The sequence below is a fragment of the Asparagus officinalis genome, chromosome 4 (assembly GCF_001876935.1).
Source record: "Asparagus officinalis chromosome 4, Aspof.V1, whole genome shotgun sequence".
Classification (NCBI taxonomy): Eukaryota; Viridiplantae; Streptophyta; class Magnoliopsida; order Asparagales; family Asparagaceae; genus Asparagus; species Asparagus officinalis.
This window is the reverse complement of record NC_033797.1, coordinates 10,099,316-10,115,498: the sequence shown is the minus strand read 5'-3', so window position 1 is coordinate 10,115,498 and position 16,183 is coordinate 10,099,316. Positions and strand designations below refer to the sequence as shown.

The 16,183-nt window shown below is 34.0% G+C and overlaps 1 protein-coding gene across 1 annotated transcript in view; it reads left to right on the top strand.

Moving 5' to 3' along the window:
• LOC109836581 (callose synthase 9) overlaps positions 1 to 16,183 on the top strand; it is a 77,383-nt gene that overhangs the window by 21,696 nt on the left and 39,504 nt on the right. Inside the window, exons 20-23 of the mRNA XM_020404530.1 lie at positions 862 to 911; positions 3,496 to 3,582; positions 3,967 to 4,052; positions 4,133 to 4,157. Of these exons, the coding sequence (XP_020260119.1) occupies positions 862 to 911; positions 3,496 to 3,582; positions 3,967 to 4,052; positions 4,133 to 4,157 (248 nt within the window). The remainder of the gene's footprint in view (positions 1 to 861; positions 912 to 3,495; positions 3,583 to 3,966; positions 4,053 to 4,132; positions 4,158 to 16,183) is intronic.

Here is a 16,183-nt window from a genome sequence, read left to right as displayed (position 1 = left end):
GTCGGGTTGCCTGAGGATGGGGGAATCAGGGGATGGAGCAGAGGGGAGGTGCTGGAGGTCGGAGGAGGAAAGAGCAAGGGGGAGTAGATGAGGTCGACGGTTGTGAGAAAAGAGAAGAACAGGGATGAGGAGGAGGTGTCGGTTGCTTGGTAGGGGTGGGGCGGTTCTGGTGGGAAAAGAGAGGAGAGCAGGAGAGGGGATGAAGGCGTGCGACTGCTTAGGAAGGGGAGGAGCTGGGTGTTGGCGACTAAGTAGGAGGAGGAGAGATGAAGTTGGCGGGTGAAGAAGAGAATACAGGGGGGTTTGTCGGCTGTTTGTGGCAGAGGTAAAAAGTCAGCCTAGGGTTTCACACCCAAGATTTCACACCAAATATCAGCTAACAAAATATTTCATTCAATTCTTCATTATTTTTTCGTTCTGATTACAACAATGCTTTTATAAAGCAATAACAAAATCTCTCAAAATCAATCAGATTCCTCAAATCACTCGGATACTAAAAACTGATTAAATACTAAACTTGACCCAAAATTCAAAATTCAAAAATTAAAATCCTACCAAAATAGAAAAATCCCTCAAATTTCCCACAATTAAAACTAAATTAAAACTAAATTAAGATCTAATCAAACTTGCCAAATCTTCCTTATTCAAAACTAAAATAAAAGAACGTCAAATAACAAATATGAAAATTGCCATTATTGTTCTCATCAACTAATGTGCTTGCCTTTAAATTCTCTGTACCTTGAAAGTGTCTAGAGTCTAAGCTGGGTCTTCTAGTATCGGTGCTATCTTTTTCATTGCTTTTTTTTTTGCATTATTTTGGAATTCGCATGGCTGAAATTTTCTTTTCTGTGTCATTCACAGATAATCACAATGCGTTGACAATTCTGAGCTTATGGGCACCAGTTTTCTGTGTGAGTATCATTTAACAGTAGAATGGGTTGTTAACATTTGTCTGTTATTTATGATATTGTTGAAAGTTGATCCTTAATGTATCGTTTTGTTACACCTGAGGTCCTGTGGACCACTATAGACTTTCAAGGTATATATGTTTTGAAAACTATCAGTGTACTTATTTTTGTTTCTCAGGAGAATAATTTTGCGCGACATAATTGCCACCTCCAGTAAAAAATGATATCTACCTATGTCCTTTTTTGCTTTATTGAGCTGAGTACAGTGATGCTACAACCACCATCTAGTATCTCACCAAATGATTCGTCTTTATTAACACAGATCCATAATATGTTAGTTGATTATTGTTTCTTTCTGCCTTGCCAGATTTGTAGTTTGGTTTATTATCATGCTTCTGCATCAACTAGTAACTGAGAGGGAATAGATGATGACTGTTTTTGCTAACAGGGAAATTATCGAATAAGCAGAAAGATTTTCGGTAGGGAAGAAAATTGATAAAAAAAGGAGAGGGGGCATTGGAAGTTCAAGACAAGAATCAGGGAGAATAGACAAAGCTTTTAAGAAGACAGATGTGAGAGCAGGGAAGCTCAGTGTTCTCTATCTTGAGCCCTCAATTTAAACATTAGCTTATGTTTTGACAAGTGCTTTAGCTCAGGATTATGGTCTGTATCTGTCATGCCCTGTCACCTAATTATGTATGGAAGGGCACGTGACAAGCCGACAGTGCTTGGTACTCCAAAAATCCCGATAAAAATACATACTAAAGCCTACGATCTAGTTATTTTTATTCTTTTATTTTAATTCTAGCTATACACATTCTAGATATCCTATTATTATTTTAATATTGAAAGGTAAAAGAAATTGAGTTTTAGACTTGAATATATGAAACATATGAATATTTCAATTTACTAACCTGTGGCTTGGGGTCCACCCAAAATACCTTTTAACATTGAGTGAGATCTGACTAAATGAGCCTGCAACCATCAGCGAAACCTGGTAAGAAGGAAAACAAACGCTTGGGATTGTCAGAGCAAATCCCAGTCAGTATCTTCAAGCGATTGAAGACAACTGAAAAAGACATGAATAGCAAAAGGAAGTAATTCAATGCTAGCTATTGCTATTGCACAATATAGTTAAAGGACAAGTAACCGACGTATGAGTAAGATGAATCACCATCAAGTGTGATAGAAACATTTGCATAACAATTAATTTATCACGATCCTAAACTCGTTGTCACTGTCAAGTGTGATAGAAATGTTTCATAACAGTTAATTTATCATGATTCTAAACACGTTGTGTGTGCCAACTAGTGCATCTCTATTTAGTGTTTAACTAATATGATCTTATTTGGACTGTAAAATCAGGAGACTTGGGTCAGAAGGGGGAAGAGCTGTCTTCTTGGCTATATGACAATTAACATGTCCCAGTATGGGTCCGCTTATCATGCCCCCATTCGGCTGATGATACCTGCAGTGACTATTCCCCCTTTAACCCACTATTTTATCCTATTAATTATGTATACAACATGTTATTCACTAGATTGCAATAACCTCAAATGCATTAAGAGCATTCACTGTCACTGTTATGGATCCATCGGCATCCATAATGGCCGCTATAACACCCATACCTGGAATTCCATGGACAACGAGCATTACATAGAAACCTTGTCTGTATCCATTGTTGGGACGTGCAGCTATACTAGTCTCATTGTTCGTGGATCGCCCCCTGATTCACCACGTTAACACTGAGCATCACACTACTCTCGTGTATATTCATAAGTTACCACATTATTCTATCATTCCGTCATTCATTATTTCATACCATTCCTATTTGTTATCATGTCAAAGACGCCCCCAACATCCCTTAGAACTCATCAGCATTTGGAATCACGTACATAGTCTCTAATATGTTTCTACACTAGGTTGTCTATTTAGTCTCTAATATGTTTCTACACTAGGTTGTCTATTTGTCAAACATTGATGTCAATAATAATTTTTTGATCAAAAGAATGTCATATGCAATTGTCTCGGGTCTGTATCATATCATTGAAACATCATGGAGCAATGTATGGACAAATAAACATGTGTAAGGACAGTTTGCAGGTTGGTTTGACCAACCACTCTGAAATGTAGATGTACCGCTTAGCCAGATTGCCAGGTCTGATTGGCAGTACGCCTGTCTGTCTGATCATTGGGAACCACTGACAGACAATCAATCTGTTGGACTAGCAGGCACCGCCCTGCTGTCTCCTCGTCGCTCCATCAATCATTCGGTCGCATCGCCTTCATTGTGTAAACATGTTTTTGTGTTCCTAAGCATTTTATACATATTTGGTTGTAGATATATAGATAAAAAATCAAAATCCTAGATCATACATCGATAAAATAGGATTTATGAATGCCTATATTGTATCGTGGGTAATCAAAGGTACAAGAAATTATTATTCTAGTGGCTGTTGCTGTTTCTTTGTTGACTTGAGCTACAATTACATTGATTGCAGTGTTACTTATCTTGGTGTGTATTAGCATTCTGCATGTCGATTTCTCTTAGAAAAGTTGTTTGACTTGGTTCTTTATTTCTTTGCAGGTTTATCTTTTAGATATACATATTTTCTACACCGTATTGTCTGCTGTTTGTGGGTTTCTACTTGGAGCCAGAGACCGCTTGGGGGAGGTGATTGTTTCTTTCTCTTTTTAGTTTAATTTGTTTTTCTGTATTTAATATTTTTAGATTTTTATTAGAAAATATCTTTTTCTAGTTTTTTTTCTTGTTCTTTTTTTTCATTTTACCTTCTTTCCTTTTGCCCTTATTCTTTGCTTATGGTTTCTGACTGCATGCATTATTGGAAAATATGTTTTAAGAATCTATTTATCATCTAGTTTGAAGTTTGACATGTACCATTTTCAATGGCATACTAATTTTCCTCGTCATCTACATCTTTGTGTTTTTAATACTTATTAGTATGCTATGCTCCCTACCTTTATTTTTCCTTGAAAGAACTGCATTTATTTAGTTTGTCTGGTTGGTGAGGGTTTTCCACTTGTGTCCTCTTTTCAGATTAGATCTGTAGAAGCTGTTCACATGCTTTTTGAGAAGTTTCCTTCTGCTTTTATGGATACTCTTCATGTCTCACTTCGCAAGAGGTAGTTAAATGTGACATTTTGTAGTTTTTATATCATTATGTTTAACTTTAAATAAATATTTTATTTGATTTTTCGTACAGGAAGGAATTAAGCTCTTCTAATCAGGTAATTGATATCTATAAAAGATAAGATTTCCCTATTCAATTCTGATTATTTCTTTATGATTGTTTATCACTTTGTACGGCTATCTTATTGTTTGTTTCTAGTAGAAATATGAGTTTCAGATTGAAACATTCAGATATCTCATTTTCATTTTCTCCTTGTTATAGTTTACCTATTTTTTGAGCATCACTACACTGTCATATACTCTAATATAATTTTTTGTGCTTGCCAGCATGTATAGGCGTGTGTTCACATATATGCACACGTGTGTGGATTAAAAGATGAGGTCAATATAACCTGGTTCGCTTTTCCTTTTATGATGCTCTTTTCTCATGATTTTATAATACATTGGTAGCTGCAAGATCGAGCTTCTTTAAATTTGTTGAAATAAATCTGCTCAGTTTAGATGCCAGAATTGAGTTACCTACGAGATGGATTTTGAGGTCTAGATGACAAGATAATTAAAAACCTTTCCTAGTAATACAATTCAATCATTATCAGAATAGTTATGTGTCTATTTTGAGAAAGTGGATAGTATATAAATGCATTTACCAAATCAACTTGAACTGTTGCCACATCATTCATGCATTAAAAATTTGACTTTTCAGTCCTTGATACATCTCTTTTGCATATCAGTATACATTAAATTTAGGATATATAAAAGGTGGGCTTTCATCTCGCTATAGATGAAAAATAGTACCACCCAACACCGTGCACAAGAGTTATATATATATATATATATATATATATATAATACTTGATACTACCTTTAAAAACATGAGTTCGGTAAAATCTTTCGGTAGACGAAAATACCCTCGGGACTCAAATACCAAACCATTATGATGAATTCTTATTTAATATATACATAGTAAAGTGTGAGTTTGATAAAAATATTCCATGGTAAATGTACATATTAAAAAATATGTCAACTACTAATAAATAGAACCAAAAAGCATATGAATTTCAGTTTGAAATTGTTATGCGTTACAAATATTATACGTTATCAAATGACATATTAACAAACACATCAATTACAACTCAATTCAGTTAGAAATTGTTTAGTGTTAATACGTGAACTAATAATAAAATAATAACAAATAAAATAATAACAAATACATTAACAATAAATGCAGTCGACCTCAACTAAACTAATTATATGAAATTTTTATCCCGCTTGATCCCATCCTAATCTCACGTACTAACAATTTCAAACTTCAACAAATTATATTATTTTTATCCAAATAAAACTCTATTTACGAATGTTAACCTCTCTCATGCAACATCTCATGCTTATATATACATGAACCAAGAATTACACAATTTTAATAGCGCTTTCGTCTCCTTCAACATATATGTCCTTTTATTGTCTTACACTTATTTTATTGTGTGTGTGTGTGTGAATGTCCATTTGAAATTGTTATCAGTTTCAGATATTTATCGAATTCTATATTAACAAATCGTCAATTACATCTCAATTCAGTTTGAAATTGTTTAGTGCTACTACCTGAACTAATAATAAATACATTAACAAATACATACAGTCAACCTCGATTAATTATATGAAATTTGTTATCCTCCTCTATCCTATCCTAATCTCACGTACTAAAAATTTTAAACTTCAACAAATTATATAATTGTTATCCAAATAAAACTCTATTTACAATTATTATCCTCTCACATGCAACATCTCATGTCTATACATATAAATCAAGAATAACACTATTTCAAAACACTTTCATCTCCTTCAATATGTATGTTCCTTTTTCGTCGTATGCTATTTTTCTTTGCAATTTTTGTAATAGCTTTTATTTCCCTTTTCTTGTTGTTGTTGTTGTTGTCTTTATTGATTAAAATTTTTCTTGAGTTATAACACTGGAAGTACCCCATAATTTTAGTAGCCTTTTCATATTTAGGTTTTTAATTTTCTGCAGCAAAGTTGGTATTTTTAGCATGTTTATTAGCAAGATTATTAGCATCTCTGTGATTTGATATTGTTATTGTCAAGTTTTCTTTGTTACAAATCGTTTCAATTAAGCCTTCAAATTGCTTTTGGGAGTTTTTTTTTAAAAAAGATATTTTTTGCTAAATAATTAGCAAAACCGACCGTTTGCTAATTATTTAGCAAAAACGACCTCTTTTTGGCAAACATGCTAAAAATGGTCGTTTTAAAAAACTGTCTATTCGAAACATATGGGATTGCTAGTCCCGTATGTTTAGTCGCCATTAATTGACGGCTAATACCACCCAGAAAACCTACGGGACTAGTAGTCCCGTAGATTTTGGGTGTGGTCTACATCACACCTAGCAAATCTACGGGTTGTTTAGGGCGTCTGCTTAACGTACGGGACTACTAGTCCCGTACGTTAAGCAGAAAGTTTCAGTACTAGTCCCGTGGATTTGCTGGACATCCTCTAAACATGCACAAAACATGCATATGCCTCTATTGCTACATATACAGTGTTTTTTGACCAAAAATTGCGCAAAATATAGCACCCATTTCGTATACATTGATATGCAATATAATATTTATAAAAGTTATAAATTTTAGAAATATAAATACCGGATAATAACACATTTAATCAATTCACAACATCACAACACAATAGATACGTCACATACATATCAACACGACAAAATACTCTAAACAAATCCAAATGTATCAAGTCTATCCATACGACAATATATACTCTAAGCTAAACAAATTCAAGTGTATCAAGTCTATCCATACGACAATATATAGTCTAAAAAGAAAAGCTAACAACCTAAAAGTCCACCCCTCCCCCGTTGTCTCCCTGTTCGCACCTGCTCAGATTGTCGGCGGCCTCCTTCGACTTGAGCTTGTATGTGCTCGCTCTCTGGTTGTGTGTGGGGCTGTGACAGACTAGCTTCATCGTCGTTCGTGCAAGATCTACCACGTCTTCGTCGGCGTGCATATAACCTCTCCTCATGCGCCATTTGCTCACGACCTTCATGCTAATCCTCATGAGTATGATGAAAAGCTCTACAAACCCTCGTCACTATCCGATGCAATATCGATACATGCACTGAATCTCTTGTGGCGGTAGCTATGCCCTCATTTACAATCCCTTCTATCTCGTCCATAACGTTTATCTACAATTATATAAAAAATATAATAATATATAAGCAACCAAAAGCTAACAAGAGATTGAAAAAACTATTCTAATTTACGCAATTAACTTACCCATTCTCTCTCATCTACACCTCTTGGTACATATCTTGCTTGTTGGGAGCTTATATCAATTTCATCGACTAGAGGCGTGGTTTGAGGGATTATCCACCGTCTGGTAATTCCCCAATACCATCTAATGTAATCGATTTCTTCCATCGAGGGATAAAGCTGCTCGACAATAAGTTGATGCCGATCATTCCATCTAGCAATGTATGGATGATGCACATGCCGCCAATCAATTTGATGCCTACTCTTAAACGTCTTTCTCTCTATTTATTCGACATATTATGGAGCGTGCTGTGCGAAACCAAACTGTCTAAGCACGCGATCTGACACGTGCATCTCTACAATTTCAAAACAAATGAGAGAAACTCTGGCTCTCCATATACCGTGTCCCTCCATACAAATCAGTGATAAACGAGATAGGTAAGGTGTGTATGACTGCCTCTCGAACTACAAAATATTTCATATATTAATAACTCTTTGAAATACAACGGTAGCTTTAAATAACTTAAATTCAAATTTGATACCTGATAAATTTTTATCCGGTCGAGCTCTCCTCTGTAAAAATCTAACTGTCTTGCCAGGGCCTCGTCATAGCATTTTTGGACATTACATCTGCATGTATGATATAAGGTAGGTTCTAGTCCTGAATTTAAAAGTTAAAATTATTATTTTTATTAATTAAATTCGATTTTTTTTACCTGCAACCTTGTAGAATCTGTCCATCTAAATTTTGCGTCTCTGTAATAAACTTTTATTAGGTTTTTTCCTAACAGCTGCATTAAGCTTCCATTGATACTTCGATTTCTCTCGTCTTGAGCACTTGTATACTCTCTTTGAGCTTTCTCGTTGAAGTAGCACTTTACATAGCAGCTAGTTGTATTGGTTTTCACCGGTTTGAATTTGACCCGATTCTTGATTGCCCATTCACGTATAGCGAAAACTAAGGTTTTCTTATTCTCGAAAAGATCTCCTTTTTTAAAAGTGAAGTCCTTGGGTCGATCGAAATTAGAACTAAGCTCAACGAACTCAGCTTGTGAGGCATTTATCCACTCCTCATTTTGAAACTCTTCTGATAACGATTCTTCAGACTCTACATAATCGTTGTTTACACAATATTCATCCATCCAACGAGCGTCATTATCGGTTCCTCCAATTGCACACTTCATACTATCAAGATGTTCCTCCTCTTCAACATCTTTATAATCATCATATGCATATGCATCCTCATTCTCATCCTTTTCTCTAATAGAACCAACCGGTAAATTAACTGAAACATTGACCCAACGCGTTGTGGAACACGTTGTTTGACATTGCACCCGATTCATTTTCTAAGTGCAAGACACTTTGAGAGAATGAAATTTGATTTTCAAGCATGCTGGAGAACTCTCCATGACCATATGAAGCTTTGGCAACCCTAGATATTAGAATATTTTCAATGAACAATTCGATTGAGATTTGCTTTTTCGCAAGTTGTATCATGTCACTCAATTCTTGATCATTGTTGATCTCTATAACAATTGTTCTATTTTTATTTATCAGACAATTACAGAAGACCTTAATGATATTTTCTGCATGATTAATTCTAGTAACTATATATTTGCTCCATCATTCTATCAAAATTGCAATTTCTAGATAACATGAACATTTTTCTAGATCATTGATGATCTCGACAACAATTGTTCTGTTTCCTTAATGACATTTTCTGCATGATTAGTTCTAGTAACTATATATTTGCTCCATCATTCTATCGAAATTGTAATTTCTAGATAACATGAACATTTTTCTAGATCATTGATGATCTTGACAACAATTATTCTGTTTTCATTTATCGGACAATTATAGAAGACCTTAATGACATTTTCTGCATGATTAATTCTAGTAACTATATATTTGCTCCATCATTCTATCGAAATTGCAATTTCTAGATAACATGAACATTTTTTAGATCCTCCTTCGTTTATAGACATATTATTCATTTCAACACTTAGTTTTCCATTGAATAAGCAAATAACCGGTATTCCATTCGCCATTTTGACTAAAGAATTAAAATTCATCATATGCAAATTAGATTTTTTTCATATTGATTATCATAATTAAAATATTTATTATTAGATTTTTTTCATATTGATTATCATAATTAAAATATTTATTTTAAATATACAATTACTTCCAAACTACAATATTAACTAAATAATAGAGAATCATAATTAAAATATTTATTTTAAATATACAATTACTTCCAAACTACAATATTAACTAAATAATAGAGAAAATTATGACAAAAATATGAAATTTATACCTTGATGAAGTTTTAAATTTCGTCGGCGTCGGAGAGACTAAACAATGTCGAAATTCAACAATGTCGGAGTGATCTTTGGGTAAGATCTCAATTAGGGCTTGGCAAGAATGAGTTTAGAGAGGATAAGAGAGAAATTTGAGGGAGGAAGAGGTGAGTTGGGAGAGAATCGAAAGAGTGAGAGAGATTGAGTGAGAGGGATTGGGAGAGAGATTGGGTTTGGGAGAGAGAGATCAGGGTTTCGGCTAGGGGAGAAAGAGAGCGATAGAAAATTGGCTGCTGTGCCCTAATTTGGGGCACAACTAAGCTTATATAGCCCGACTGAATCCACAGGACTACTAGCCCCGTGGATTTGTCGGGCACAAACAAGCAGAGTTTCTGCTTAACGTACGAGACTAGTAGTTTCGTATGTTAAGTAGAAGCCCAAGACAAATCTACAGGACTACTAGTTCTGTAGATTTGCTGGGTGTGATGTAGCTCATACCCAAAACCTACGGGACTAGTAGTCCCGTAGATTTTTGGGTGATATTACCCGCTAATTTAATGGTGACTAAACATATGAGACTAGCAGTCCCGTATGTTTTAAATAGATAGTTTTTTAAAAACGACATCTTCTTGGCCTGTTGGTCAAAAAGAGGTCGTTTTTGCTAAATAATTAGCAAAACGGTCGGTTTTGCTAATTATTTAGTAAAAAAGGTTTAAAAAAAACTCCATTTTTTGATGTTTACTCTGTAACTATATAATTGGTTCAATGTAAAGTCCTTTTTTCCCCCCTCCTTTTTTCTCTTTTTTCTTTTTGTTTTCTTAATCATGCAAGTTGTGCACTTTGTTCCTTTCCTCGTAACATCCCGCAATTGATGATAAAAATAGTGTTTTACATATCTAATTCATTTTTTCTCATAATTGTTCATAAGAGGTGCTATGATTCTAGAAAGCAAGCTACTGTTCTATAGTATAACAAAAATTTATTCATTCGTACAACTAAACTTATTTCACAAATTCTCCTCAGCTCTAACTCTACCTACAGTAAGCCTTTAAACCATATCTCTATGAAATATAGTTTTTAAACAATTAGTCTTTTGTTACTATATGTAACTAAACTGAGAAGCTTACGTTTTCTTTTCTAGAAGCTAGCAACTTAAGAAAATATTGAACAGTAGCCCCTAAAGAATTTATAAGAATTCCAAACTGCACATAAAGAACTTGTAATTTACCAAAAACCCTAATTTTTTTTTAAAAATTGTAAAAACACCATAAAAATAAAAAAATTAAACCTAGCAGTACATTGGAAAAATATGAGAGTTATATTATAAGTAGAACCAAAAATATTTTTAATTTGCTTAAAACAACCTAAAAGTGTAAAAATTGCAAAAAATGCCCTCATAATTAAAAGTTCACGAAAAAACCATGAGAATTTTAACCCCTTAATAACATTACATTAAAAATTTAGGAATTAAAAATAGACTCATAAATAATATGTAATTTTCATAAAGCACCCTTAAAGTTTTAATTTACAAAAAACCCTTGAAGTTCAAAATTTTAAAAAACCTCGAGAATTTCAAACCTAGCAATACACTAAGATATGAGAATTGTAGGTAGCGTAATAAAATTTTAAAATTTAGAGAAAATATCCCAAAAGTTTAAAAAATAGCAAAAACCCTAAAATTTATTAATAGCCTTAAACAATGATCAAACCTTACAATACGCTGGAAATATAGAAATTATAACTAGTCCTTAAACAAATTTTTATTTGTAGAAAACATCCTAAAAGTTTTATAAATTGCAAAGAAAGAACCCTTTAAATTGCAAGTCCTCTAAATCATTAAATAATAATAATAACCTCTGTCACAAGTTAGAAATTTAAAAAAAATCACTTTCATATTTTTTTAAAATATTTAAATAAAAATTAGAGCATATTCAATAATCAATGTTTAGAGATTTCGTCTCGAAATGAATTTGACTGAGTTATAGTAAAGAATTAAACTAAAAAATAAATAGCAATATTAATCATGTGCATTGCACGTGCATGTGAACTAGTGTGTGTGTGTATAACGGGAGGTGAGCTGGCTGCGCAGGAAATTTCCTGGGGTTTTATGACATGGTAGTTTATAATTTGCAGCAAATCTTTGGCATTTTAAGGAATTAGTTGGAAACAATTAATGTTTATATCTAAAGGTGAAATCCTCAAGGGCTTATACATAAAAGTCTTGCCTGATTGATTACCGCAAGTTGGTAGCTTTCCTTTACCTTCTCTTTTGTCATACGACATTAAAAAAAAGAGCCAAATTCTCAAGCTTAGGATGGCACCTCCCCCTTTCTCCTAGGAGAAATCTGAATCTAATTTTTATTTTCTAAGAGTTTTATACAGTTCAAATTCTTAGAATATCCGTGTTATGGCTTTTTGTTAATAATAGACCTTATAGATTATTTGTCATTTTTAAATTTGAGTGATTTTTCTCTTTGATCTACAGTTTGAAGTTCATGAAAGTTTTTATTTCCTTATTTAAAAAAATGGAGTTTAAACTTTATTAAAAAAATGGAGTTTACTTTTATTTTTTAATAAAGTTTTATATTTTTCGAACTCCAGGAGTAATCGATTGAGTTTTACAATTAGCTTCATTTATTCATGTAATCCTGCTGTGTTTTATGCTGAAGAGTATAAAGTTCATCGTCGGACTCCTAGAGTCATTTTGGATATAAAAAGCTTAATCCCAATGCTTAATATAGCAAGTTGATCTCTGATTCTGTAATTAAAACATATTTTATCTTGTAAAGCTAGCATTTCTTGCTTATCATTTTGCATTAAGAGGATTTAGTTATCTTTAACTGGACATTGTTGATGACACTGACATATGGAGGCTTCAAATGAGAAATAATCTATATATTGGACTCCTTACTTAGACAAAAGGTTCCTTGTCCTCAATATATGTATTGCAAAGTCTTAAATAAAATGATTTGTAAAAATTAAATTCGTATCTCTTTAGAATTTAAAAAGATAAAAAATAATCCTCAACAATAGATTGAATTAATGAACTGCACTATTAATGGTTCTGATGAAAGAAAAAGAAACAAAATAAAAGATCGATCAATTGTCTGAAAAGGAGAGAAATCTAGATCTAAATCTAGAGGGAGAGAAATGGTAAGATTTAGGTTTCTCGATTGTAAGATCAGAATGAAAAAAGTGAGGACAAATTTTTAAAATGAGTCATTTTTCAATTTTATATAGCAAAATCAACCCGATTAGAAATTAATTTGCAAAACCGACCCTTTTCTTCGGAAAAGTGTCGGTTTTGCAGCAATGATGTTTTTCGAGCTACACGGGACTAGTAGTCCCGTGTAGTTCGGCCAGCAATTGAAATGTACATGCACTGTTTTAAAAAACATCCGTCTAGTCCGTTTAGACGTATGCCTAGGCCTAGGCGGTACCTAGGTCGCCTAACTAGCGCCTAGCATCTAGACGATATTTAGGCTTACCACCTAGATTTTACGAGCGTTTAGGAGAGCATTGTCTGCTTACGTGGATTGCAGGCATTGATTGTGATTTTATGTGTCGTAGCCTACACGTCTCCAAACTCTATTAACCTCTAAATATGAACACCTCCACTACCTCCTTCGACCTTCAGTAAAACCTCATCGATCACCACTTCAATGAAGAAAGAAAAAAAACGTCCAGAAACCGTTTAGGCGCCCGCCTAGACGACTAAGCGCTGAGCGTCAAGTCCGACGTTTAGAAGCGCTCAGCGTTTAATGTAACATTGTGCACGAGACTAGCAGTCCCGTGCATTTTATTTGTTCTTTCGGATAGTCTTTGCTTTTTTACTCGGGACTGATAGTCCCGAGTAAAAAATAGATTTTTTGCGTCACAAACCAATTGCACGGGACTGACAGACCCGTGCTTTTCGGGGGCACAAAACGAAATGCACGGGACTAGCAATCCCGTGCATTTCCTGTGCACAAAAACATGCACATGTTTTTTTCTTTTTTTGTCAATTCCCTGTATAAACTCATGTATCAAATCTAAAAATCATAAATTACACCATTGCATTTCCTGTCAATTCCCTGTATAAACTCATATTAAATCTAAAAATCATAAATTACACCACAAACACAAACTCTTTTACAAATTCAACAAATCACACCAAAAACCCACTTACAAATCCAACAAATCACGCCACAAACCAACTTACAAATCCAATAAATCACACCACAGTCTCGGCCACAAAACCAAAAACCATCTCACATCCCGAACAAGGTTTTAAATATCGGTCGACATGTCCGACACGTCGGCCAACATATCGGTTTGAGGGCTTGACCGACACGACATGAACGTTTTCAACTCGTATATCGGTTTTCAGGGTCAAATCGGAAATATCAGGGTCATATCGGGTATATTGACCTATTTTTTAGCTTTGAAAAATCGACCGATATGATATTTTTTTTAAGATCTATTTTTTGTTATCGGGTTTGGGTTTAGTGATAAATACGCAAACCCGTTTGACTCGTTCTCATGTTTAAGGGTTCCTTATGAACCCGATAGAAAGAATTTATGAACCTAAATCCATATATTATTATTTTTTATATGTTTAGTCTATAGAATTTATAAAGTATGGTTATATTGAATTTATGAATGCTTAGATTATATTTAGGACATGATATTATACATATGCGTACTACCCGATTATATTGAATTTATGAATGCTTAGATTATATTTAGGACATGATATTATACATATGCGTACTACCCGATATGACAATCCGATATTTAGTCAATGTCCTATATTTAGGACATGATATTATACATATGCGTACTACCCGATATGACAATCCGATATTTAGTCAATGTCCCCTGATATATCCCCGATTTTTATTATCCGATATGAATTTTAGCCATCCGACATGAACCCGACATCCGATATTTAAAACATTGATCCCGAAATAAGTTTGTAATGTACATACCAAAATAGGATTGTAATGTATATAACAATATTGATTAGTTTATATACATCCAAGAACTCTTCTCCTCCTCCTTTGTCTTCGGCCTCCTCCATCCCGACCTTTGACGAGTTCGTGATCCGGTTGCATTTGTGGTTGTGACGATCCAGCTCCGTTGTCAACATGTTGGGAATGCCAGCTTCATTGTCGTTTTTGCGTCGTCCTCGTCTTTGTTGTGGTTGATGCGTGTATACGAATTGTGTTACCTCTCGTCCATCATGAAGGTCTTCGTGAGTTCGGTGAAGCCTCCGCATTATTGACTGATATATTGATGCATGTTCCTGTGCTTCGGGAGGTGTACCTGCGAGGGATAATTCAAAAAATTCGAAATACAAAAATTACTTTAAAATTCAAATTACATAATGTAAATTTCATATTCAATTTTTTATTACTTGCTTGAGCTAATTCCATGCCACGATTTGCAATGGTTTGAACATCATCTCTTGCTTATACCTGCAAAATTTTTAAAAAACACAAGTTAGCAATATTGAGAAATACCAATAAAAATGGACTAAATTGTTCAAAAATAAAATTTGAAAATATTTGCTAATTCTCTCTCATCTATACCCCGAGGCACATATCCTTTTTGCAACTCAACCGTTGCTGTGGTCTCATGGAGTATCCATCTTCTGGTTATCCCTCAATACCAAGTGTAGTAATCTGATTCCTGAGGAGTTGGTTTAATTTGCTCAACAATACAAAAGTGTCTTATCATTCTATTTGTTTATGTAATTTTGATGCTTAGCTGCCCAGTCCTTTTGTTGGCCTCCTTTCTTTGCCTTCTTCTGTTTTTTCAACAAACTCCGGAACATGTGCAAGACCAAATTGTTGAAGCACGTGGTCCGGTACATGCATTTCTACTATCTCGAAATATATTAGAGGAACTTTGGCTCTCCATGTAACTGGGTATTCTGTGCATATCGGGGGTAGATTGAGAAATTGGGTGTAGGGCTCCTATTCCGTCTACAGAGTATTTTTTATAATTGTTGCATATCATTAAAACCGAAGTTGATATATAGAAGAGTTGATATATAGAAGTAAAAGCTAATTTTTATAATAGTGATATCTGAAAAATCTTCATACGGTCAAGCTCATTTCGGTAAAAATCTCATTGTCTAGCCGGGGTTTCGTTATAACATTTTTGGACATTCCATCTGTGTTGTTTTCAAAATTCAGTACGACAATGATAACTACAATTATATTTGCTACGTTAAAAATATAATACCTGCATCCTAGTAGAATTTGTCCATCTAATTATAAATTCATGCATAGTCTCAGTTTCAAGTGAAGTCTCTCCCATGCCCATACTTGTAGTAAGCTGAGGCACCCTTTAAAGTCACTATTTTTCATGAATGTCACTTTGGACATCTCTCGATATAGGTACGTCAAAACGACACTACCCCACGATAGATTACCACATGTGTCCAGTTCCGATGAGTGGTACCACCTAGCATATTCACAACATTTTAAGTTATTAAAATAAGCTAATTCATGTCAATTATTGTAAATACTAATTACACATATCTGACATGCATTTTATCTTTA